General features: G+C 37.1%; 1 protein-coding gene across 1 annotated transcript; it reads right to left on the bottom strand.

Annotated features, from left to right (window-relative positions):
* Positions 1-617: 617 nt before the first annotated feature.
* On the bottom strand, positions 618-5,039 carry LOC136144789 (fatty acid-binding protein, adipocyte). Its single transcript, XM_065902655.1, has 4 exons — positions 4,884-5,039; positions 1,969-2,141; positions 1,299-1,400; positions 618-837 (listed from the first exon to the last, which is right to left on the bottom strand). The coding sequence occupies exons 1-4, from the start codon at positions 4,954-4,956 to the stop codon at positions 787-789; spliced, it is 399 nt and encodes a 132-aa protein (XP_065758727.1). The 5' UTR covers positions 4,957-5,039; the 3' UTR covers positions 618-786.
* Positions 5,040-24,776: the final 19,737 nt, after the last annotated feature.

Genomic DNA, 24,776 nt, shown 5'->3' with positions numbered 1-24,776 from the left:
CAGGGAAATTTTATTTGCATAAAAAATTCCAGGACATATTCAATATCTTTAAAAAAAAATTCCACTGGTAAGAAAAAAAGAAAAATTTGGAAATGACTACAAGAACATTTACATCATAACTCATTACAAGCCTGTCATATCTTTTCTGGAATAAATGTAGCATGTGATTATTTGGACTTACTTCTAGAAAGATTCCAGGGATACTTTGGTTTACAAATAATTTTTCAGGTTAAAATTTATAGCCCAGGAATCTTTGTCTACACTCTTCGTTGCTACCCCACCTCTCTGTCTTGATGCTGTAGGACAGATTTTTGCGAAATGACAACACTTGGACCAGCTGACTGTGGATAATTTCACTACATTTAAATCTATCTTAGGTCCCTGAAAGGGTGTTGCTTGACTATAGCTATGGTAAAGAAGGACTTCCTATTCAGTAATAGTACATATTTGTCATTTTCTACCTAAGAATATGAGAAATTCATATTTTTTTCACCTTGAATTATTATTTTAAAAAATCATATTATACTGGAAACAAAGCAATAATACAATTTCATATTTCCATCACTAAATTATGAGTAAGAAATTGTTAAATATAATGAATAAATCATTACATAGCCTTATAAATCTAAAAAGTTTTATTTAACCAACACAACCATATCAAAATCAGTCTGGGAGAAAATCAGTTTCTTGCTTATTAGTGGAAAATAACAATGTAAGTTTGGACAACGCATCCAAAGAAAGTCATGGAGTTCGATGCAAACTTCATCCATTTCAATATCCCTTGGTTTATGCTCTCTCATAAACTCTGGTAGCAGTGACACCATTCATGACACATTCCTAGGCACAAAAGCAAAATGTTGGTAAAATCCTCAGGACTCAACAACTTATGTTTTGTTTATTTATTGTTTCCTTCAATGTTGAGAAGGAAAAAAATGTTCATCAAAAGATATTCACTCCTGGCTCTTGTTATATACTTGATGTTGTAATAAACTAGGGAGACACAAAGATCAGGAAGATACAAGGAATCTTCAAGGAATCTTACAATCTATGTGGTGAGTGAAAAACATAATTAGACGTGCACAATACAATATGGTTCACATTGAGAGGGATAAGAAAATACTTCCTGGGGCCCAGTATACACAGACAGAGCTTAGAAGGATATTGCCAGAGTGAAACCATAATCCCAATAGACTAACTTTTCATTCTACAAGGGTGATTGTCTATTTCTCTAGGTAGGATAATGATTATGGGATGACCTAGCACTAAAATCTAGAATTAAGTAGTGGGAAGATACTCACCAGCACCAGCTTATCATCCACAAGTTTTCTCTTTATGGTGGTTGATTTTCCATCCCAGTTTTGTACCTGTACCAGGGCACCTCCATCTAAGTTTATGGTGCTCTGTGGGGATAATTAAAAGTGATTACAATGATAGAGGGAAAAATAAATAGAGCACTTTTATTTGCTTATTTTGAGGTACTTAGCAATTCTAAATTACAAGAAAATGTTGCAAAAGAAAACAATGCCAAAAACAACATGAAAAATTACATGTATATTATGATCAGAATATTATATAAACATGCATTTGAAAAAAAATACTGTGAAAGAATATAGATAATAAATTTATGTGGAACAGCATCATAGGTGGTTTTTTCCTCCCCCCCCCCAACTCTTTTAAAAGTTCTCTAACATTGTTATGTTACTTCAATTTACTTCAAATACTATATATATATACATACACACATATACGGTATGATAAATTTTTAAACATTTTTAAAGCAATAAGGACAATTTTATTAAATGGGAGAAAATTCACCAACTAAATATCAAAGGCAACGTGGTTTAGATCTAGCAATCAGATTTTTGGCTTATAACGGAATGGCTTTCCTCCTTCTACAAAATGGCTTCTTGTAGGCAGCAGTCATTTATAAATCAGGCTTTTTCTCTGCTCCAGTTCTTTATTCCTCACCTTGACTTTCCTGTCATCTGGAGTGACTTCATCAAATTCCTGGCCCAATTTGAAGGAAATCTCAGTATTTTTAAAGGTGCTTTCTGACTTAATGGTGACCACATCCCCATTTACACTGATGATCAAAGTGGGCTTGGCCATGCCAGCCACTTTCCTGGTAGCAAAGCCCACACCTGTAGTTGGGAAAAGAAAAATGTCAAGTATACGATTTTTCTCTCATATATTTATCTAAGAAAGAGCAGGTGTGTGTGTATGTGTGTGTGTGTGTGTGTGTATTTAGACAGATGCATGTGTGCCCATGTACCTATCTACACTCCAGTGAGTGTATTAAAGGAGAAAGACTCCAGTGAGTTTATTATTAAAGTCTTTATTTAAACATCTCCTGAAAATAATTGAAATCAGCTAATACTTAAATAACACCCAAGGCACAATTAGATGTAAGTCCGTTCTTTAAATTTCCCACTCTGAGTTTCAGATGAGACTCTTCAGGAGACCCATTGTTACTTTTCCATAAGCATATGTAAAAGATTAAATTTTCCGGGACATACATACTTTAAAAGTCACTGCACTCTCAAAATAACTGGCCATCTCAACCGTGAGAGTAGGCACTTTCATTTTACTCAGTTCACGAAACACTTGAGAATCTCAACCATTGCTTCTTGAATAACAGAAATGATCTAATCCATAGTCAAAGGTAGAACTCTCAATAGGATTCAGGGGACCAATAGAGAGTTACTCAGTTAAAATTTAATTTGGGTTTACAGAAACCACATTTCATGGCATTCGCTGCCACACCTAGTTTTCCTGGCTTTTCATAATTACTCTGAAATGAAGATTTTGATTAATTTTTCCAAAAGGCAAAATGTTTCTTGCATTCATACCACTTTAGAATGGTGATGGTAGTCCCAATAAGTTATAGAAAATTTTAAAGAGGGCTTAGGCATCAACTGAAAATTTCAAAGTTTAAGAAATCATTATTTTAGTAAGTTCAGAAATTAATACTTTGCTTCCCAATCACTTAAGTGGCAAGCTCCTCTTTTTTTAAAAAAAAGAAAAAAATAGGAATGTGTTTTGGGGGATGTTACAGCTTTGGGTTGAATGATTTACAACTTAACATAGAAAACAGTACCTTACCATCGCTGCATATGTTACAGAGATTTTACGACAGTCATAAGTGTGTTGGATTTTTAAAATGCACATGCACAAATCTACTTCTTTGACTGGGTATAGACACCAAAATTTAAGAATAGTGGGGAGGCAATATATCATACAAAACAAGCAATGCCGAGGCTCCGATTTAGCTCCCTGTCTGAAAGTGGTGACAGGTGGGAAGATAACATGCTGCTTCATCAAGTCTTGTCTCTGTTACAAAATGTAACCTCAAATTAATAGAGTGAGTCAGCACAGTGAATACATGAGACATTGGGTGTGGTTCCAGATTGGTCAAGCTTAGGAAAATCACACTCTCCTCTTGCTTGATTCTGTTTTCATTTGACTGATGAAAACGATACCTGCTGACTGAAGGTAATCAATTAGAGCAGCTAATTTCAGAATGTATCTTATTGTCTTTCATTAACATCAATACTTAATAATTTTAAAAGGCCATGGTGCCTACATGCGTGCCAAGTCCCTTCAGTCGTATCTGACTCTTTGCAACCCTGTGAACCATAGCCCACTAGGCTCCTCTGTCCATGGGATTCTCCAGGCAAGAATACTGAAGTGGGTTGCCTTGCCCTCTTCCAGAGGAATCTCTCTGACCCAGGGATTGAACCCTCTGTCTCTTAAATCTCCTGTACTGGCAGGTGGGTTCTTTACCACTAGCACCACATAGGAAGCCCAAACGCAATGGTATAAGAATTTAACTATACATATTCAAAGTGCAAAATGCTTCTAAAAATAAATAGGTAAATAGACTCAAGTCCTATAGTATCAATATCAGTGCATATTGATTAGATTATTAAGTTACAACTAGTCAGTAGTCTGGAAAACTGGGTCTCATTCATATTGAAGTTCCTGATTTCCCTCTTGTCTATAAACATGGAAAACAGTAGTTAAAAACAAACAAGCAGAAATACACTATAAGATTTAGAAGAAGGTTAAGTCTTGAGATTTAGGGATTAAATTATAATCTCTAATAAAGATATTGGGAAAAAAAAAAATCCCTCCCCAATTTGCAACCCTTGGATACAGCTTCATCATGCATGGGTGTGGCTGCCTGACTGAATTCCCGCCTCTCTGCTCCTTTGTTTTACCTTTGTAATTATCTGGGAAACACACAGGCGATGTTAGCAGAATCCAAAAACCTGAGAGCCTCTATTATCAATAATTCTGTGTCATGCCTTGTAATGTTAAGTCAAACAAACATCTAAGACTTTTAAGGAAAACATTTTCAGAAATTAAGATTTTTTCCTTCCATAATACAACCACACATTTTAACAGATTGACTTTAAAACAATAAAATAATTGGCTAATATACATTACTCAAAAGATTGCATTAAGATGATAAATACAGTGCTTTCAGTTTCAAATGGAAATTATCACATGCTAGGGAATAAATATAGGCTTATTTCCAAGTTATTGCTTATTTTATATCAAAAGGAATGAATGAAAAAGAGGCAGATAGCCAAGTAAACCAAAGATATTCAAGGTTAGCAATCAAATAAAATCTTGTCATTTCTATACAATGCCACTTACACTCTTTTTCATATCAGTTCACCTTTAGTAAGTTATTAGTTGTGACTTCCGTCTAGAATGTTTCTGGAAACAAATGATTCTCACTTGTTATTTTTATCACATCTATATAGAAAGCAGCATTTCATGTCGGGCCAGTGCTTCCAGAGTGAAAAAGAACCATAGACCTCTCTTTCCTAGAGAAAAAGTTATAAGCCCAGCCATTGAACAATGCATTTCCTTACCCACTTCTTTCATGTAATCATCAAAGTTTTCACTGGAGACAAGTTTCCAGGTACCTACAAATGCATCACACATTTTGTGAGCTTTCTAGAATTATTCTTCAAGGTGAGAAAGAAGCACAGCTTTCAGCAAGATGCTGTTACCCTCTGAGTCCAGATAACTTCCTTTTAAAGGTGCCCAGAACATGTGATCTTGGGCATAACCAATTGGGAATGGTATCAGATCATTTCCTTCATTGCCAGCCTCTGCAGTTTTCCCTCTGAGTCATGTTTTTAATAGAAATTTCTCAACTTTGGCTCTCCTTGGCAAATGGTCAGTGGACTCAGAGTACAACTTATTTTTAACCTTTAACAGAATATTTTCAACAATCTTGTTTTGACAGCTTAAAATTCAGTGCATTGAGTTTCCTATTTTTTTATACATATTTATCCCAGTGTAGAGTGGACCAGTGTATTATCTTGGGATAAATTCTGACTCCCTTTTCTAGAGTTCCTATTAAAATTGTAATTATGTGGTTCATTTGAATTGAGGAACATAAGAATTACCTTGGATATTCTTAAGTAATTGCAAAGGCTATTTGGGGCATTACTGTCTCAGGAATTACCTGGAAATTAAAACAAAATAAGTAATGGCATTTTAAAGTACCCCAGCTTTCTCGTTTCAAATGTTTTATATGAATGAAAAAGAAAAAGTAAATTTAATTCTCCACCAGGAATCTAGACAGCAGTTTTAATTGATAAATGATCATTTATTTAACCTCATTCTTTCCATCCCCTAAATAAGAGCATAGTGTGGATTTCCACAGACTTCCTAAAAAAAGACACCAATCCAAATATACTCCCCTTACTGAGAAAATTCATCCTGCTCCTGACCTGTATTATAAGCTCTAAATTTACCCAGATCTAAATGGTGTTGCTTTACTTAAAAACAATCTGGAGTGGGGTAGTCACAAGCTACTGAAATCTAATTTCCTTCTTCTACATAGTAAATAAGTCATGAGAATGCTTTTCTAAAGTAACCATGTTTATTGGTTCCCTGCACCCCCACCACAATGATGGAAGACCGTCACATGGGCAACAAACTGCATGAACACACCCAGATTTTAGGAAAGAAAAAAGAAATTAAAATATCATGGGGTGTGTTCCTTATCACTGCACTGTATGTTGCACTGAACGCTATCTGCTGAGCATATCATTGATTTGTAAGACTCCTAAGGGCTTCCCAGAAATGGTTGAGTAAGAGGATTCCGTGAAGGACAGATTTTCTATAGGCAAGAAATTTGCTAAGAAAAACTGGTAAAGTTGTGTTACAATAGTAACTTTTAATGGTTGCACATGTTAATGGCACAGTGATAATGTTTATTCACTCTGAACTGTTGCATAGATATATAGACTGTGGGTGGTATACCACTCAGGGTAGGCTTACTATTATGAATTCATTAAACAAGAAAATAAAAATGATCAAGCTTCATACAGGGATAACTTGATGTTCTAAATTAATAATGGCTTTTGTTTTTAGTTTGTTTTGCTTTTATGATAACTTTTTTAGAGAAGTTTTAGGTTTACAACAAAATTGAGAGGAAGGTACAGAGATTTCTCATGTACTCGCTGGCCCACCACATGCATAGCCTCCCCCATTATCAATATCATTCATCAGAATGGTAATTTTTACTAAGAATGAACCTATGCTGGTGTATTATAATCACTCAAAGTCCATATATGACCTTAGGGTTCTCTTTTGGTGTTGTGTGTTCCATGTGTTTGGACAAAAATATTAATATAAAGACATGTTGTTTAGTTACCATGTCATATCTGACTCTTTTTTTTTTTAAGTAACAACTTAAGTTTTTGTTTCCCAAGATAGGTCTGAATGTTTTCCACTTTCTATATTTGAATTGGGCTTCTTGCTAACTAGCTTTATTTTTAAAATTTATTTATTTATTTATTTCACTTTACAACATTGTATTGGTTTTGCTATACTTTGACTTGAATCCACCATGGGTGTACATGTGTTCCCCATCATGAACCCCCCTCCCACCTCCCTCCCCATCCCATCCGTCTGGGTCATCCCAGTGCACCAGCCCTAAGCATCCTATGTCATGCATCGAACCTGGACTGGCGATTCGTTTCACATATGCATATCTGACTCTTTGCAACCCCGTGAACCATAGGCCGCCAGGCTCCTCTGTCCATGGGATAGCCCAGGGAAGAATATTGGAATAGGTTGCCATTCTTCCTCCAGGGGACCTTCCTGACCCAGGGATTGAACCTGTGTCTCCTGCACTGGCATGTAAGTGAATTCTTTGCAACTGGTCCACCATGGAAACCCATAATGACATATATTCATCCTCATAACACCATACAGAGTATTTTACTGCCCTGAAAACCCTCTGTGCTTTGCTTATTCATCTCCCTCCCATGCTCCCACCACTGTCCCACAACCCTGTCAACACTGTCATTTTTACTGTCTCCATAGCTCTGACTTTTCCTCAATGTCATCTAACAGGAAACATATAATATGTGCCTTGTTGATTGACTTCTTTAACTTAGTAACGTGCATTTAAGCTTCCTCCATGTTTTTTCATGGCTTAATAGCTCATTTCTTTTTAGCACTGAAAAATATTCCATTGTCTGAATGTACTACAGTCCGTTTATACATTCACCTTCCGAAGGACATCTTGGTTATTTCCAAGATTTGGCAATTATGAATAAAGCTGCTGTAAGTGTCCACATGCAGGTTTTTGCGTGGACATGGTTTTCAACCTCTTTGAGCAAATGATGGGGTAACAGTACGTTTAGTTCTGTAAGAAACTGCCACATTGTCTTCCAAAGCGAATGCACCATTTTGCATTCCCACAAGCAATGAGTGAGAGTTCTGTTGCTCCACGTTCTCAGCAGCATTTGGTTCTGTCATTGTTTTGATTCTGGACATGTTAATAGGCTGCAGTGGCATCATTGTTCTAGTTTGCATTTTCCTGATGATGTATGATGTGGAACATTCTTTCATATGCATATTTGCCATCCATGTATTTTCTTTGGTGAGGTGCCTCTTAAAGTCTTTGCCCATTTTTTAAATTGTGTTCTTTGTTTCTTATTATTTAGTTTTAAGAGTTCTTTGTACATTTGGGATAACAGTTTTCTATCAAATGTGTTTTGGCAAATATTTTCTCCCAGTCTGTAAATAATGGTTTACTTTTCAAAATATATGTTGATGTTTTATTCTAGTAACAAATTGTCTCAGATAGATTTTCAAACGAGTATCACATTTGAATATATATCATGTGTATGTGACACTGCAATTTAAACTTTTTTTAGAGATGGACTGTCTAATACAGTAATCATATGTGGCTTTTGAATACTTGAAATGTGCTAGTATGACTGAGAAACTACATTTTTATTTTACTTAATTTTAATTAAAATTTTAAAAATGGTCCTGATTCAACTGTTATAAAACTTTTAAATGTATGAAAAGTTATGACCAACCTAGACAGTATATTAAAAAAAGCAGAGATATTACTTTGCCAACAAAGGTTGGTCTAGTCAAGGCTATGGTTTTTCCACTGGTCATGTATGGATGTGAGAGTTGGACTATAAAAAAAGCTGAGCTTGAAAAATTGATGCTTTTGAACTGTGGTGTTGGAGAAGACTCTTGAGAGTCCCTTGGACTGCAAGGAGATCCAACCAGTCCATCCTAAAGGAGATCAGTCCTGGGTGTTCATTGGAAGGACTGATGTTGAAGCTGAAACTCCAATAATTTGACCACCTGATGTGAAGAGTGGACTCATTTGAAAAGACCCTGATGCTGGGAAAGATTGAAGGCAGAAGGAGAAGGGGACGACAAGATGAGATGGTTTGATGACATCACCGACTCAATGGAGATGATTTTGGGTAAATTCTGGGAGCTGATGATGGACAGGAAGGCCCGGCATGCTGCAGTCCATGGGGCGCCAAGAGTCGGACACAACTGAGTGACTGAACTGAACTGACCTGAAGAACCTGAATATGTGAATCTAACCTTTTAACCATAAATTTTACGCAATGTAAATGTATATCAACCATTTCAAAATAAACAACCATTTCAAAGTACACCTCTGAATGGAGGTGTACTGTTAGTATAAAATGCATATTGAATTTTGAGGGCAATATGGAAAAAAAGTACAATATCTGTTTAAAAATGTTTACATTGATGATATGTCAAAATGACAAAATTTTAAATGTATTGGGTTAAATAAAATATATTACTAAAGCTAATTTAACCTGCTTATTTTTACTTCTTAGTATAGCTGCAAGAACAATTTACATTATATATGTGGTTCACATTATGTTTCTGTTGAGCAGTGCTATTTTAGAGTACCATGACACCAAGTTTCATTCATATATTCAACATGTCTCAGATGCCATTTACTAGCCACTGGGGATTCAGTACTGCACAAGCTACACCAGGCACTTGATTTCTCTCCTGGTGCTTATATTCTAGTATTGGAGAAGATAATATACAAAGAGATAAATAAATAAACTAATTCAGTTGTGTGTTTCAAAGAAAATATAACAAAGTAAGGGTGACAACCGTGAGGGTTGACAACTCCAGATGCAGCAGTCCCAGACAGTGAGTCAAAGGAGGTGGACAGTTGAGCTGACAGTTGAATGATAAAAAGACAACCGTGGCTAGACCAAAGAAAATAATGTTCCAGACACAAGGAATAGCAGGAGTTGCTGGTTTCATACCCATTCTTGACAACTTTACCCAAACATGACCTTAATATATGTTCCTATAAACCATAACCAAAGTATAGATATATGTTCCTTGTAATCAGAGTCTAAGATCCATTAAGGCAGGATCTTTCACCTAGATTGTCCATTGATTTTTCACTGATGTTACTCGATGTATATCAAGTAAACAAGTTTCAATAAAATGTATAAAGGAAACCCTAGTTTGGTAGGTTGATGAGAATTCAGCAAAAGTCCTGTAAAAATGCTTCAAAAATACTTGTGTAGGCCAGCAGCCTCATGTTCCAATGTCAACTTATTTAGTGTCTGATCACTGGAGAAATGTCAGAGTTGAGACTTTCTAGAAATAACCATTAGTTCCTTTAATGATTTCACACAAACAAGAAGAGTAGTAACCTGAAGTGAAGTAAAGAGCTTGGCAATGAAATAATGAAGGTGTAAGAGGATAGTTGAGTCCACATGAAGGAATTTCATGTTATCAGTTGTGTAGAGTAACAAAATAGGCTTGACAGAATTACTTGAAGAGAAGTCTTTAAAAGCAGCTCAATTTATGTTCTCACATGGGCCGTTATATGGGATGCTAATATAATTACTATGCACAAGTCTTTTAAGTTATGTATCACGTAAGATAGAAGATTCTTTCTGCCTTGCAGTAAGCAGTCCAGAAATTTAAAGCAGAGGCCCATACCTCCTATTTTATGCATCTGCTCTACAGAGCAGCAGGGAATACAAGTAACTGCCTGGTTCCTCCATAATTTATCTCCATCTCAGTTCCTAAGATGCACTCTTTCTACATAAATAAAATAGAATATTCCCTCACCAAAAAATTATCTTTCACCACAGCATCCAATGAACTGTTATGTGAGTAAAGTGGTTTATGATAAGGACAGTCACAGTAAAAAAAGATTTAAAGCTATGTAACATTAGAGTCAACACTTTTTAAAGAATATTCTCTAACAAGGACCTATTGCATAGCACAAAAAACTCTACATAATATTCTATAATAACATTTATGGGGAAAAAACATGAAAAAGAATAGATATAGGTATATGTATAACTGAATCACCTTGTTTCACACCTGAAACTATCACAACATTGTAAATAAACCATACTCCAAAATAAAATTTAAAAATTCTTTAAAAAGAATGAAGGAAAGAAAATAATATTTTCCCTTTGTATTAATGAAGAAAATTCAGATTTAACTAAATTTTAGTGATCAGTCTTCCATGAAAACTAGTAGAAATTATACTATTTACATTTTCAAACCTTGTTTCAAAGTATAAAGCTCAAACTAGCAAATAGTTTTCACAAAATCTTTTTTGCAAACCTGTGTCTAAGACATTAGCCTAGATGCAGTGAGGAAGTATAACAATAAATAACACGTGACTTTTGCCTCTCCTTAATGATTCAACTTCCCATTCTAGTTACCAGCCTGGGACCAAAATAAAATACAATATAAAGTGTTTTTAGATGTTTTGCTTTGTCAATCACCTTAATATGAAATTTTTTTGCACAAGAAGTTCTTGCTGATCTCCTAAACTTTTAAAATGCTTTTAGCATCTTTCGTTAGCATATACAGTATAAAAGATAAGCAATACCTTCATTCCAAACCCAGTTCCCCCTAATCCCTTACCTCCCTACTCCATCCTAAACCATATCCTATCCATGACTTAAACTTCTTAGTACCTCATTCACCAAATATTTTCTGGACTAATACATTGAGTAACACAAGGAATGAGGTATGAATTTAGAGTACATAATCATCCTTAATGCTTGTGTATGAGTTTTAAACCAACAAAGCCATGGGCTCAAATCTGAGTTTTACAAAGATATAATGGCACTGAGAAGGGCGGATTTTAAAGGGGAGAGTAAGCAGATATAAATTCATTTACAAAGCAAGATTAAGAGATGGCGAGAGACTGAGCAAAAGAATGGCAACAAGATGGTGGAAAAGCAGTGGGATAAATTGAGCCACCAGCTTCCCTGCTGGCTCAGACGGTAAAGAATCTGCCTGCAATGTGGGAGACCTGGGTTTGATTTCTGGGCTGGGAAGATCCCCTGGAGGAGGGCATGACAACCCACTCCAGTATTCTTGCCTGGAGAACCCCCATGGAGAGAGGTGCCTGGCGGACTACAGTCCATGGGGTTGCAAAGAGTCAACACAACCGAGTGGCTAAGCACAGCACAGCTCAGGCTGAGAAATGGTGCAGGAAGCGCCTTCCTTCTGGAGGAGCCCGGTTCCCATAGACAAGGCACGTGGGAGAAAATTTGACTTTGTTTAGAGAAGGAATTCCCACAAGGGGGAACTATGGTTTTGTTCACATATATTCAAACACAGCATTGATACACACATGTAAAGTCAGCCTCTTCCCCCAGAGTTGTGAAAAGGGGTATTCGACAACCAGAGTCTCACTTTGCTGTGGAAATGTGGAGATGGGAGACGTGGTCCCAGACTCTCAGTGCTGTTGGTGGGCTGTGTGTATGTGGTGGGGGGACAGACACTTTTTGATTCAGGCCAGCTGCTTTGCACTTTGCTCTACAATGGACAGCTTCCATGGAATGCATCCCTCTAACCTTTGCCTCTGCTTATTTCTTTTGGAGGAAACCAGGGTATTTTTTTTTTTTCTGACAATTTTAAAGTTGGAGAGGAAACATACCTAATCACTGGATAATAAGGAGCAGAGACAAAGCCATGATGAGAGGGAGTGTTTTCACAGCATGTAGGTGGTAGGTTAAAGAAGAGTTCATGCCAAGACTTTCCTTTTATTGAAGCAAAGTTGCTGTGTTAATGCAATATCATTACCAATGTTTTAGGGCTTGTCAGAGTCTTAAGATGAAATTTTGGCAAAAAATTAATCATATTTCACTTGATTTTCTCCCCCCACACACTGCTTGGACCATTTAATATGAGAATTATTTTATATATCCTAGTATTAAGAAGCAGCATAAAGGTAACCTGTATTAGTTTGTGTACCATTCACTGAACACATGTTCCCAGTGACTGACTGTTGACTCTTTGACTTCAAAATGGTGATGATTTTGAAAAGAGTGAGTAAGCCAGTAGATTATGAGTCAGTTAAAAAGGTAGTGGCTAATTACAGACTTGTGTTGTGGCTTCGAGCATGTTACATAACTTCTTCACTTGCCCTCTTATTCATAAAAGGGATTCTTCATCCATAGTGTAGCAGGCACAAGTAGGAATCAACTAAAGAGCTGGCAAAGTACTTTCTGAACATAGAGTGTGCCCTACATTTTCTTTGCATAATAAAGCAAGCACCATATGGAGAACTGACCGTAGGCAAAAGTGAAATATTAACTAGAAAAACCAGAAAGAAATGTGCAGATGAACCAGAAGACATCACCAAGAAAATGTCCAGAGAGACAGACAGAAACACACATGAACACAGTCGAGTTTTTTTCTCTTCTAGCTATGAGCTCTTTAGGGGTAGGGATTTTACTCTGTATGACTTGGTAGTTCTGTAGATCAGCAGTCTCCAAAATTGTTGGCACCAGAGACAAGTCTCATGGAAGACAATCATAGACCAGGGGCAGGGTTGGGGAAATGGTTTTCAGGGGTGATTCAAGTGCATAACATTTATTGTGCACTTTACTTCTATTATTATTACATTGTGATATATGTAATGAATAATATAATATTTACATATATAATATAATAATATACAACCCACCAAAATGCAGAATCAGTGGGAGCGTGTGCTTGTTTTCCTGCAACTAAGGAGCATGCAACCTAGATCCCTTGCCTGCGCAGCTCACAGTAGGGTTCGATCTGCTATGAGAATCTAGTGCCACCGTTCATCTGACACGGGGTGGAGCTTGAGCGGGAATGCAGTAATGCAAGTGGTGGGGAGCCGCTGTAAACACAGATGAAGCTTCACTTGCTCTCATCTGCCACTCGCCTCCTGCTATGTGGTCCAGATCCTGACAGTTCATTGTTGAGTTAAGAGGAAATCAATCAGATGGGTTTTCATCATATTAAGGTTTATATGACATAATATCGTAACATTACTAGAAGTGTTTCCATCTTTTAAAACAATCCCGACAAACTCCCCAAAATTGTGACAAAGGGGAAATTTCAGATGTTGGGGATAAACCATAAGAGGAGAAGAACTAGTTTGGTGCCCTGAAGTTTAGTAGCATGTTAACTGTTACTTGTGCTTGTAAGAGCTCTTCTCAATCCACAAACAATGAACACACCCTATCTTTTCCAAACTTCTATTCATATTCTTGCTTTTCCCCATCTCTCAGCCCAGTTACCTTCTATAGGCTTTTAAAATTGTACACATATTGTTTTAAATTAGATATTTACAGCTAAAGGTGAAGAAGATATTCAGCTATGTATTCATTAAAAGTTTAATAAGTACCAGTCTTTGTGTTTGATACTGCAGCAGAAGAATGAATAAAACAAGCAGGGAAGGCTGGTGAGGACTGTGAAGGGATGTGCATCCAGAGTGTTTCTGGCTGACAGTTGACATAGTTTTGGGTTCATAAGAGGCACTTGGAGAAAAATAAAGTTTAAGAGACAGAAGAAGGAAAAGGAGGTCAGGGAGGAAGAATAGAGAAGAAAAAAATAAAGGGGAAGAGAGGAAGGGATAGTGAGAAAGCATGCTTGGGATGAACACATGGGTACCCTGAGGTTGCAGACAAAAATGAGGATCACATACTAGAATGAAAATATCAGAAAGCAGGAGATGCCACAATAGGCATTGACTGTGACTAGATGCTGATAGAGAGACAAAATAGGAGCACCCCATCCAAGAACAGTTTTGATTACGAGGAAACACTGAGTATTCTTTCTGTGGGGCACTTTGGCTGTGGGACTTCCCTCCAGTGAACTCTGATCGAATAAGAAATCACAAATGTCAGGCATCTGCAAACTATGTCTGCCACGTGGGTGTTAACTTCCCTCTTGACGAAAATCCTCTCACTGGGTGAAATGTGCATTCCTGTATTATTCAGTGGTTTGCCAAGATTCTCCAAATCTGGGTATTATTACCCCTTCCACCTGATTCTTGATAATGATTTTTATGTTGTAAAGATACAGCCATCTTTAAAATTTTGTCATTATGCTAAATTTTTTGTTCGGTGAACACTGATAAATTTGTGATATTTTTCTGGTTGCCTTATAAGCAGTGTTATATAAAATAAAGAATCATGAGCTCTGGAGTTGAGACATGTTGAAAGTCTGTTTCTACTATTCACTAGCTTGTGACCTTTGGCAAGCTAGTTAATTTCTATGACACTCAGCTTTCTCATCTGTAAAACTGAGAAGCTATATTTGATGGTGTTGTTTCAATGAGCAATCTTCAATGTCAGATACTTTATACGTTTCCTAGCATATACTTATACATGTTGCCTCACATACACCTAACGACATATGACACTTAGTACTGACAGGAGTAGTAGTAATAATAATAAAGTACCAGAAGACAAACCACATTCTTGGGATGTGAGTCCGGGGCTGAGAAGAATTAGAAAATGTTCTCTAATGCAAAATAGGCTTACTTTCAGTCATCTTTGGTTTAGAACTCTCAAAATGTTGAGCTTTCTCCAAACAATGACTCAAGAGTGAAAGTTCAGTCATGAGACCATAGGAATCATGACATTCAAAAAGAGTTTTCTTGATATCCATGATTCAGAACAAGAAAGTTTTTGTCCTCGAGAACATGATACCTTATCATGATACCATGTTAATCCTTCTTTCCTCTCACTGGGGTAAATTTTCCTCCCCCAATGGAAATAGCTTAATATTAAAAAAATAATAACATTATGCTTGATGCAAAAATTCAAACAATATAGATATAGAGGAAAAAGGAATTGTTCTACTTTCTAGGTCATTTCTTTTAGTGATTCGATGAGTATTCTTTCAGTCTAGCCATATACAAACACATGGAATCTGAGTATGAATTTTTAGTAAAGACGTTGGATGATACGTCAAGACTTTGTATACACTTGGTCTCCCATGGCTTTCATCTTCACTTAGTAATATATCATAGTCATCTCTTGATGTCAAGGAATATAATTATATCTCATTTAAAAACATTGCTTCCAAGTATTCCATTTATATACGCACCATATTTTAGCAAATACTTCCACTTTTCATTGTTAAAAAACTTTCATATACATTGTTGTACTTATGTATCTTTGTCTATTAGTGTTAATATTTCCATAGAATCAATGCCTAGAGACAGATTTGAAGGGTCAATGGTTACACACATTTTAAATATTGATACATACTATAGAATTGCCCCCCCAAAAGGATATGCCCTTTCAACTTCCACCAATAGTGAACGATATTACCTAATTCTTCTCAATGAAACTGAAAAAAAATGAGGCTTGCTTTCAATGGAACTTATCATTTGAAACAGTCAACATGGGCACAAGACGAGTTGACAACAGAAACTTGAGTATGAGGCTGTCTAGCCATGATCATCGAGGGCCTGACTTAGGAAATGCAAGTGAATTGGATGAAGAAATAAGTAATATTGTGTACAAACAGTCTTCGGCTTTAAAAAAAAAAGTAAGACATTGAAGCAACATCTCTTGAGAAGGTTTAGGGGAGATGGTGGGACCTTTTCAAGTTCCAGTCAGAGAGAGATGGCGTGCCCATCCTTTAATTGTGTCTTTTCAACTGCTTTCCAAATAATGAAACAGGAAAATCACAATGACTGTACTTTGGCCATAACTATTCTCTTAAGGCCAATCAAGACTACATGAAGTATGTTTTTTTTCTTTTGTACCTTTTGTGGGGTTGAGCATTTGCTTTTATAGTTCCCAATGGAGGTAATCTGTTAGTAAGTATAGGAAGCAAGTTTGTAATATCATAATTTTCTATGATAAAAAGACTTACCATGATTCTAATCCTCTTGAAATGTTTATTCTCTTGCATGTATAAATATGAAAGATTACCCTACACAGATTAAAGACTGTTGCACAAGTGGGTTTATCAGTCAAGGAACTAGCTCGCCTCATCAAATCAAGTGTAAATCTGCAAAAAATGTACAATAATCAAAGGTGCATCAAAACAGAGTTCCTTTAACATGGAAATAGAAAAATCTAACATAAAATCTAATTTAAAATTCAGGAAACTATGGATTGTGTTTCCTAAAGTTTGATCCCCATGCCCAAGGGTGCACTTTTGGGACCCTATGCCCTTTCATTACCCTCCCTTGCACACACCGTGAAGCTACCTCCTGATCATTAGTATCTCACAGAACAAGGATTCTACCAAGAATAATTGTTTTGCCTCCATAAAGGCATCAGTCATTCTTCAAAGGCATATTAATGAGTACAAATGCTGGAAATCTTCTTTGAGCTACTCTGTTAAAAACTGCCTTTAGGGTCAGATATTGGTAAATAAAAACTCCATGTAGCAGCAGTTTCATCTAACACAAATAAAATTAACCCCTTGATTATTTCTAAATGTTTTAATCATTAGTACATATGTGAAGAATCATGAATTATTTTGACAAATTAATTTTTTGTCAAGGATTTCTTTTTTAAAACTTTTGATTTTTGTCTTGGGGTATAGTTGATTAGCAATCAATGTTGTGATAGTTTCAGGTGAACTGAAGGGACTCAGTCATACATATATATGTATTCTTTCTCCCCCAAACTCCCCTCCCATCCAGGCTGCCACGTGGCATTGAGCAGAGTTCCAGATGCTATACAATGGGTCCTTGTTGGTTATCCATTTTAAATATGGTAGTGTGTACATGTACATCCTAAACTCCCTAACTATCTCTTCCCTCCATTCTTCTTCCTGGCAACCCTAAGTTCATTCTTGAAGTCTGTGAGTCTTTCCATTTTGTCAGTAAGTTCATTTGTATCATGTCTTTTTAGATTCCACATATACAGGATGAATATGATATTTCTCCTTCTCTGTCTGACTTACTTCACTCAGTATGACACTCTCTAGGTTCATCCATAGTGCTGCAAATGACATTATTTTCTTCTTTTCAATGGGTGAGTAATATTCCATCATATATATGTACCACATCTTATTTATCCATTCCTTTGTAGATGGACATTAGGTTGCTTCCATGTTTGGGCTATTGTAAACAGTGCTGCAGTGAACATTTGGGTGCATGTATCTTTTTGGATCATTTTCTTCTCCAAATATATGCCCAGGAGTGGGATGCAGGGTCATATGGTACTCTAGTTTTAGTTTTTTTAAGAAACCTCCATACTGTTCTCCATAGTGGTTGTACATTCCCACCAACAGTTTAGGAGAGTTCCCTTCTCTCCACGTTGTCTCCATCATTTACTGCTTGTGAGTTCTTTGATGATAGCCATTCTGGCTGGTGTGAGGTGATAGCTCATTGTAATTTTGGTTTTCATTTCTGTAATAATTAGTGATGTTGAACATCTTTTCATGTGCCTATTGGCCATCTGTATGTCTTCTTTAGAGAAACATCTGTTTAGGTGTTCTGCCCATTTTTTTTGAGTGGGTTATTTGTTTTGATGATTTTAAGCATTATAAGCTGTTTGAAAATTTGGGGCACTAATCCCTTATCTGGACTGGTCTGAAATTAGGAAAGGAGTATGTCAAGGATGTATATTGTCACCCTGCTTATTTTACTTATATGCATCATGCAAAATGCCAGGCTGGATGAAGCACAAGCTGGAATCAAGATTGCCAGTAGAAATATCAACAGCCTCAGATAAGCAGATGATACCACCCTTATGGCAGAAAGTGAAGAGGAACTAAAGAGTCTCTTGATGAGGGTGAAAGAGGAGAGTGGAAAAGCTGGCTTAAAACTCAACATTCAAAAAACTAAGATCATGGCATCCAGTCCCATCACTTCATGGCAAATAGATGGGGAAACAATGGAAACAGTGACAGACTTTATTTTCTTGGGCTCCAAAATAACTGCAGTCATGTAATTAAAAGACACTTACTCCTTGGAAGAAAAGCTGTGACAAACCTAGACAGCATATTAAAAAGCAGAGACATTACTTTGCCAACAAACAGCCCTGTAGTCAAAGCCTTACTTTTTCCAGTAGTCATGTACGGATGTAAGAGTTGGATCATAAAGAAGGCTGAGAACCAAAGAATTGATGCTTTTGAACTGCGATGCTAGATAAGACTCTTGAGAATTCCTTTGACAGCAAGGAGATCAAACCAGTCAAGCCCAAAGGAAATCAGTCCTGAATATTCATTGGAAGGACTGATGCTGAAGCTGAAACTCCAGTCCTTGATCACCTGATGCAAAGGACCAACTCGTTGGAAAAGACACTGATGCTGGGAAAGATTGAGGGCAGGAGGAGAAGGGGAGAACAGAGGATGAGATGGTTGGATGGTATGACGGACTCAATGGACATGAGTTTGAGCAAACTCTAGGAGATGGTGATGGACAGGGAAGCCTGGTGTGCTGCAGTCTATGGGGTCACAGAGTTGGACGTGACTTAGCAACTGAAACACAATAAAATCCATCACATCATTTGCAAATATTTTCTCCCACTCTGTGGGTTGTCTTTTTGTTTTGTTATGGGTTTCCTTTGCTGTGCAAAAGCTTGTGAGTTTAAGTAAGTCTTATTTGTTTATATTTCCATTATTCTGGAAGGCAGATCAAAAAAGGTATTTCTGTGATTTGTGTCAGAAAATCTGCCGCTGTTTTCCTCTAGGAATTTTATAGTGTTTGGGCTCACATTTAGGTCTTGAATCCAGTTTCAGCTTATTTTTGTGTGTAGAGTTAAAGAACGATTTAATTTCATTTTTTTTCATTTATTTTTATTAGTTGGAGGCTAATTACTTTACAGTATTGTAGTGGTTTTTCTCATACATTGACATGAATCAGCCATGAATTTACAAGTATTCCCCATCCCGATCCCCCCTCCCACCTCCCTCTCTACCTGATTCCTCTGGGTCTTCCCAGTGCACCAGGCTTATACAGAGTGAAGTAAGCCAGAAAGATAATCTCATTTTTTAAAATGTAGCTGTCCAGTTTTCCTAGCACAATTTGTCAAAGAGACTGTCTTTCCCTTTGTCTTGCTCCCTTTGTCATAAATTAATTGTACATGAACTTATTTCTGGGTTTTCCATCAAAGTTTTCTTTTATCTCCTTTATTTCCCTTGGAGAAATCATTTCAGGTTTTGGTTTTAAGTTTTGAGAAGTTGTAAATTTATTTATGCATTGAAGCCTGTGCTTTTTCAAAAAATCATTGAAGCTTATATTTTTAATATGTGTGCTGTTGCTCCTAGATATTCCTTGAAGTATATTTATGTCCCTAGAATGTTCCCAATTATTTATTTTCTTGTCATCATAAAAAGAGTTCTGGCTTAGGGAAAACATCTAATATGAAATACTCATTTAATTTTTCTTAAATTTTGCCGTAATGTGTCTGAGTTTTATTATAAGATGTGTTTTCTTCTCTTTCGTGCTTTAGACAAAGGAAAGGATCAGCATCCTTTCAACAATATGGACAGGCAAGACTATCCACTTAAGCATTCCCAGGGATGCCAAAGTGGAATTTCCCTTCATCCAGATTTCTTCAGGGTTTTGATTCCCAACTGTCCTAAAACTTGGAAGCAGCTCCTCTAGCTCTTGCTCTTTCCCATAGTTATTTTGCCAAATTCTGTAAATGTTATTCTCGCTTCCTTCCAAATCACACCCAGGGACACTGTCCTCACTTCTTTTCTAGATGACTTTTTCCCCCTTGTCCTTTGACATACTTTTGAGTTCCTCAGGGCTACAGACCATGGACTATTTTAAATCAAGTCAATGACACATTCTCAGTTCCTAATATTCATTTTTTTTTTTTAAAGTTCTGATCATGTTTTGTCTTTATTTAAAAATAACATTCTATTGTTAAAAAATCACAGAAAAGCAGTCCAAAGTGCAACCTCACTAATTTCATAGATGAGAAAATATCTTGAACATAAAACCTTAGTGAACAGATATTCTTAAAAATACATTATTTCTTCTAATTGGAGGATACTTGTCTAATAATGTAACTTGGAACTGTAAATGAGAAAACTTAAATACATATAAGAAAGCATATGATAATTTTACATGCCATTTATATTTGATGTTTAAAGTTAATTTTTACAAAAATGTGCTTTTATCCTTTATGGACTATAATGTATATTAGTCTTAAAATTTTTACTCTTATTAACTTTCTCCTAGTTTCTTTTAATTGCTGCAATTTTACAATAACACTAAAAAATAATTAGAAAAATCATAGAATTATATTGCCATCACTGAACTCTGTGAATTCTCTTTGTTTTACAGATGAGAAAATATATCCTCAATGTGTTGTATGGCTTGTCCTAATTCACACAGATACCAACTTAACCAGCATGAAAATAGAGTTCTTTTCATTTTCTCTATATGCTTTCTACTTATATTTTATTTTCCTAGTGCTATTTTATTTTCCCTAAGTTACCGTCCAATGTACATCATGCTAGAAGTTATAATACTCACTACATGTATTGAACACATTGAAACATCTCTTCAGAGTTTCTTCATGATATTGTCTCCCATAGCAACCAAGACAGTACAACATAAATAACACTGCATTCCTAGAAGGACTGTGGATTCTAGTGTCAGCAACAATGCAGGGACTAGGATCTCTATATCTCTAAGCAGTTACCTACCTGTCTAGCCCCTGTGAAAAGTAGATGGACTATGGAATTGAAAACAGACTAATCATCGATTTAACCAGTTGGTATCTCCAAAAAAAGCTGATATGCTAGCTGTGGGTATTTTTGCAGCATTAGAACTTTCAGAGACCCAGGCAAGCAGGCACTGTCAGGAGGGGTTCCCAGGCATGTCGCAGCATCATAATGGAAGGGTACTACTTGGGCCTCCACTGGAAGGCCAATTAACAACCACCAGGCCCAGCCTCTGCGGTAAGGCAGCAAGTTCATTACGGTGGTCTGCAAAATAGGCGCTGCGAATAAGAAGGAAGCCCAATTACCAGAATCTAGGCACTGAGGCTCAGCATACTGGGCTGGCAGACTGGAGGGTGTGACAACGCTGTCTCCAAATGAGAATGAGATACGGGTCGTGCTTCCTGGGGACAGTTAAGGTGAGACTCCAGGAAAGGATGAAGTGGCCTCAAGCACTGGGAGGGGTATAATGAGTGACCAGGGCTTAAATGGGTTATAATAACCATGCACAGTTCCCACCCTTCCTCCCTTGACTGGGCTTTTAAGGTCATTTTTTTGGTGTATATTTCTTTACATGTGTATTTTATTTTAATGCCTATCTACTACCCAGCTACTATTATTACTTTTACTTTTTATTGATATTAATAATAATAACATTAAAACCTCATTAAGTCTATTGGGAAGACTGGACTTTAAAATAAATAAATGCAATATAGGTTGTAGGTCCTCCGGTACAAGTGTGTACAAGATTCCGAGGGAATAATAGTTCTACTTGGAACAGTCATAGAAGCTTCGACAGGTTGACTCATGTTTTAACTTAAGGTTGAAAGTTGAAGAGTCCACGAAAAGGATGTTGCAGGCGAAGACATTTCTTTACCCTACATGAAGTGAGATGGCAGGTGAGGGTGGAAATGTACCAAGAGGCTCTGTGACAAATAGCATTAGAATCTTTGCAGGAGTGTGGATTTTGTATAGGAAAACTACTGAGACGATTTTTAAGCTACAGAGATTTGAAGACTTTTAAGCCACTGAGAAACACAATTTACCTCTTATAAAATTCATTCTAGCAGCCCAATGGGAACTGGGGCTGGAATCCAATTGCGAAAAGGGAGATGGACAAGCCAGGGGGACCTTGAAGGCAAGAAAACTAGAGAAGAGTTGTTAAACTCTATCAGCAGGAAGGAATGAGCATCTGTTTAGCCCATGTTTTTTAACTGGAATTCTCCCATCTTCATCCTGAGCAAAATAAACCCTGAATCCTCCCCTGTCCCTGACAGGCATCCTCTTCACCCTCATTCTCTCTCTCTAGCACTGAGGTTGTCCAGGTACAAGTTGATACAGCATTTAGAAAGTTTTTGGAACTGACTTTGGATAGACAACAGCTGAGCCTCTCAAATCTTTGCCCTCCTTCTTCCTTTTTGCTAAACCTTGAGTGAAGTTGTTGCTGTTTAGTCACTAAGTCATGTCCAGTTCTTTTGCGACCCCATGGACTGTAGCCCACCAGCCTCCTCTGTCCATGGGATTTTCCAGACAAGAATACTGGAGTGGGTTGCTATTCCTTCTCCAGGGGATCTTCCCAACTCAAGGATCGAACCTGACTATCCTGCACTGGCAAACAGTTTCTTTACCACTGAGCCACTGGGAAAGCCCATCTTGAGTGGAGTAGCATTTCTTAAAGTCTGGCCATGTGCTTCAGGAGCACTTTGGGGGCTTATTGAAATACCTATTTCTAGACCTCTTGGAGGAATCAGAATCCCTTGGATTTGGACATCAAATCTATACTTTTCACAGTCTCCCCAGAGGAGAATGACTTTGAGAAGTCCTGCAAGAGACCACTAGCTAAGTGATTCTTTGAGCTGTGGTATTAGAAAAGACTCTTGAGAGTCCCTTGGATGCAAGGAGATCAAACCAGTCATTCCTAAAGGAAGTCAATCCTGAATATTCTTTGGAAGGACTGATGCTGAAGCTCCAATACTTTGGTCACCTGATGCGAAGAGTTGATTCATTAGAAAAGACCCCGAGGCTGGGAAAGATTGAAGGCAGGAGAAGGGGATGACAGAGAATGAGACAGTTGGATAGCATCATTGATTCAATGGACATGAGTTTGGGCAAACTCTAGGAAATAGTGAAGGACAGGGAAGCCTGGCATGCTATAGGTCATGGGGTCACAAAGAGTCGGACATGATTGAGTGGCTAAACAACAACAACAAGCTTGGGGAACTTTTTAAAAGTAGCCTTTGTGACCCCGTCCCTCCAGAGATCTGAAGGTCTAGAGTTGAGTGCAGGGTCCTCATACCATAACAAGCAAGATCCCTGCTGGGGGTGGATGCTCATCAAGTTTGAGAACCATTGCCTAATAGTGCCTTCCTGGTGAATTAACCTTCTGCTGTTTGAATAAATGAAATAATTAGTCACAAACCTTTCCTTGTGTAATTACAAAGGGATGACTGAGTTGCCATTTTATTGAATTACCACAAAAAGATTTTTAAAAAGCAAAGAGGCTAAGATGAAAGAAGAAGATCCTTCTTAAACTTACTGCTTAAGAGATGCTCTTGAGAAGGAATAGCTCCCGATGACCACAGCATTTCTTAATTTATGCCTGGCAAGATGCACAGCAGGCAGAAAACCACCAAAGGTGGGACAGGCTGCCTTTGATCTAATCATTTGTATCAGAGTCCTTCTCCAGCTCCTCCCTCGTTTGTTTCAGAAATACAAGGGAACTCCCTTTAGCTAAGTAATGCTTGTGCTTCCAGTTCAGAAAACAAGGGTCATCACTTTTCCACTTGCTCATCTGCCAGGTTGGGTGAGGGTTTCAGGCCCTAAACATGATCTAATCCAATAATGAACCTGTTTGGGGTGGGAGGAGGAGGGTAGGATAGGAACTTTCCTACGGATGGATTAAATAACAACTAATAATTGTAAATAAAATGACACCAATGAAAAAAGTGCCTACCTGGGTCTTATTCACCATATCAGTATCCAAGCCTAGGACTGCAGTAAAGAATTTATATGACTTAAAATGAGATTAAAGAGTTAGAGGAGAAGGTCCTACAGAATCAAAACATTATGCCATGAGTTATCACTGAGACTGGATATGATCTGGCTCCACTACATGCTTTTTCCTGGTTTAAAGAAACCCTCATAGGATTGACTATTAAAGCTCTTTGCTCCATAAGACACTCTATGAATACATGGAGGAAGGTTTTTTTTTTTTTTTAACCAGTTTCAAAATGATGAAAAGATGCTTTTGGAAAATTTTTCAAGGGAGTGATGGTAACAACTCAAAATGTCTGTTTTGATTTACTCAGATTGAATTAAAGTCTATTTAGGCAGACTTCCATCCAGCAAGAGATCTTTTAAGAACTTGCAAGCACAACAGAGGGTGAGGTTTTTGCCTCAGGTAAAATGTGAAACTTCTTGTAATTTCTATTGTGTAAATGTTCATGAAAAGAGAATAACCCAGAGAATAACATTAACTCTCCTTTCTACCTCCAGGAAGACCAAGAAGATGATTTTTTTTTGAAGCATAGCCCTGC

Source organism: Muntiacus reevesi, chromosome 12 (assembly GCF_963930625.1).
Source record: "Muntiacus reevesi chromosome 12, mMunRee1.1, whole genome shotgun sequence".
Classification (NCBI taxonomy): domain Eukaryota; kingdom Metazoa; phylum Chordata; class Mammalia; order Artiodactyla; family Cervidae; genus Muntiacus; species Muntiacus reevesi.
Note: the sequence above shows the minus strand (reverse complement) of the source record. Positions and strands in the feature narration are given on the sequence as shown.

Coding starts and splice junctions, on each gene's coding strand:
- LOC136144789 (XM_065902655.1), bottom strand. CDS start 4,956: ATGTGTGATGCATTTGTAGGTACCTGGAAACTTGTCTCCAGTGAAAAC. Junction 1,401..1,968: donor CAGATGACAGGAAAGTCAAG/GTGAGGAATAAA, acceptor TTATCCCCACAG/AGCACCATAAACTTAGATGG. Junction 838..1,298: donor TGGATGATAAGCTGGTGCTG/GTGAGTATCTTC, acceptor TTTTGTGCCTAG/GAATGTGTCATGAATGGTGT.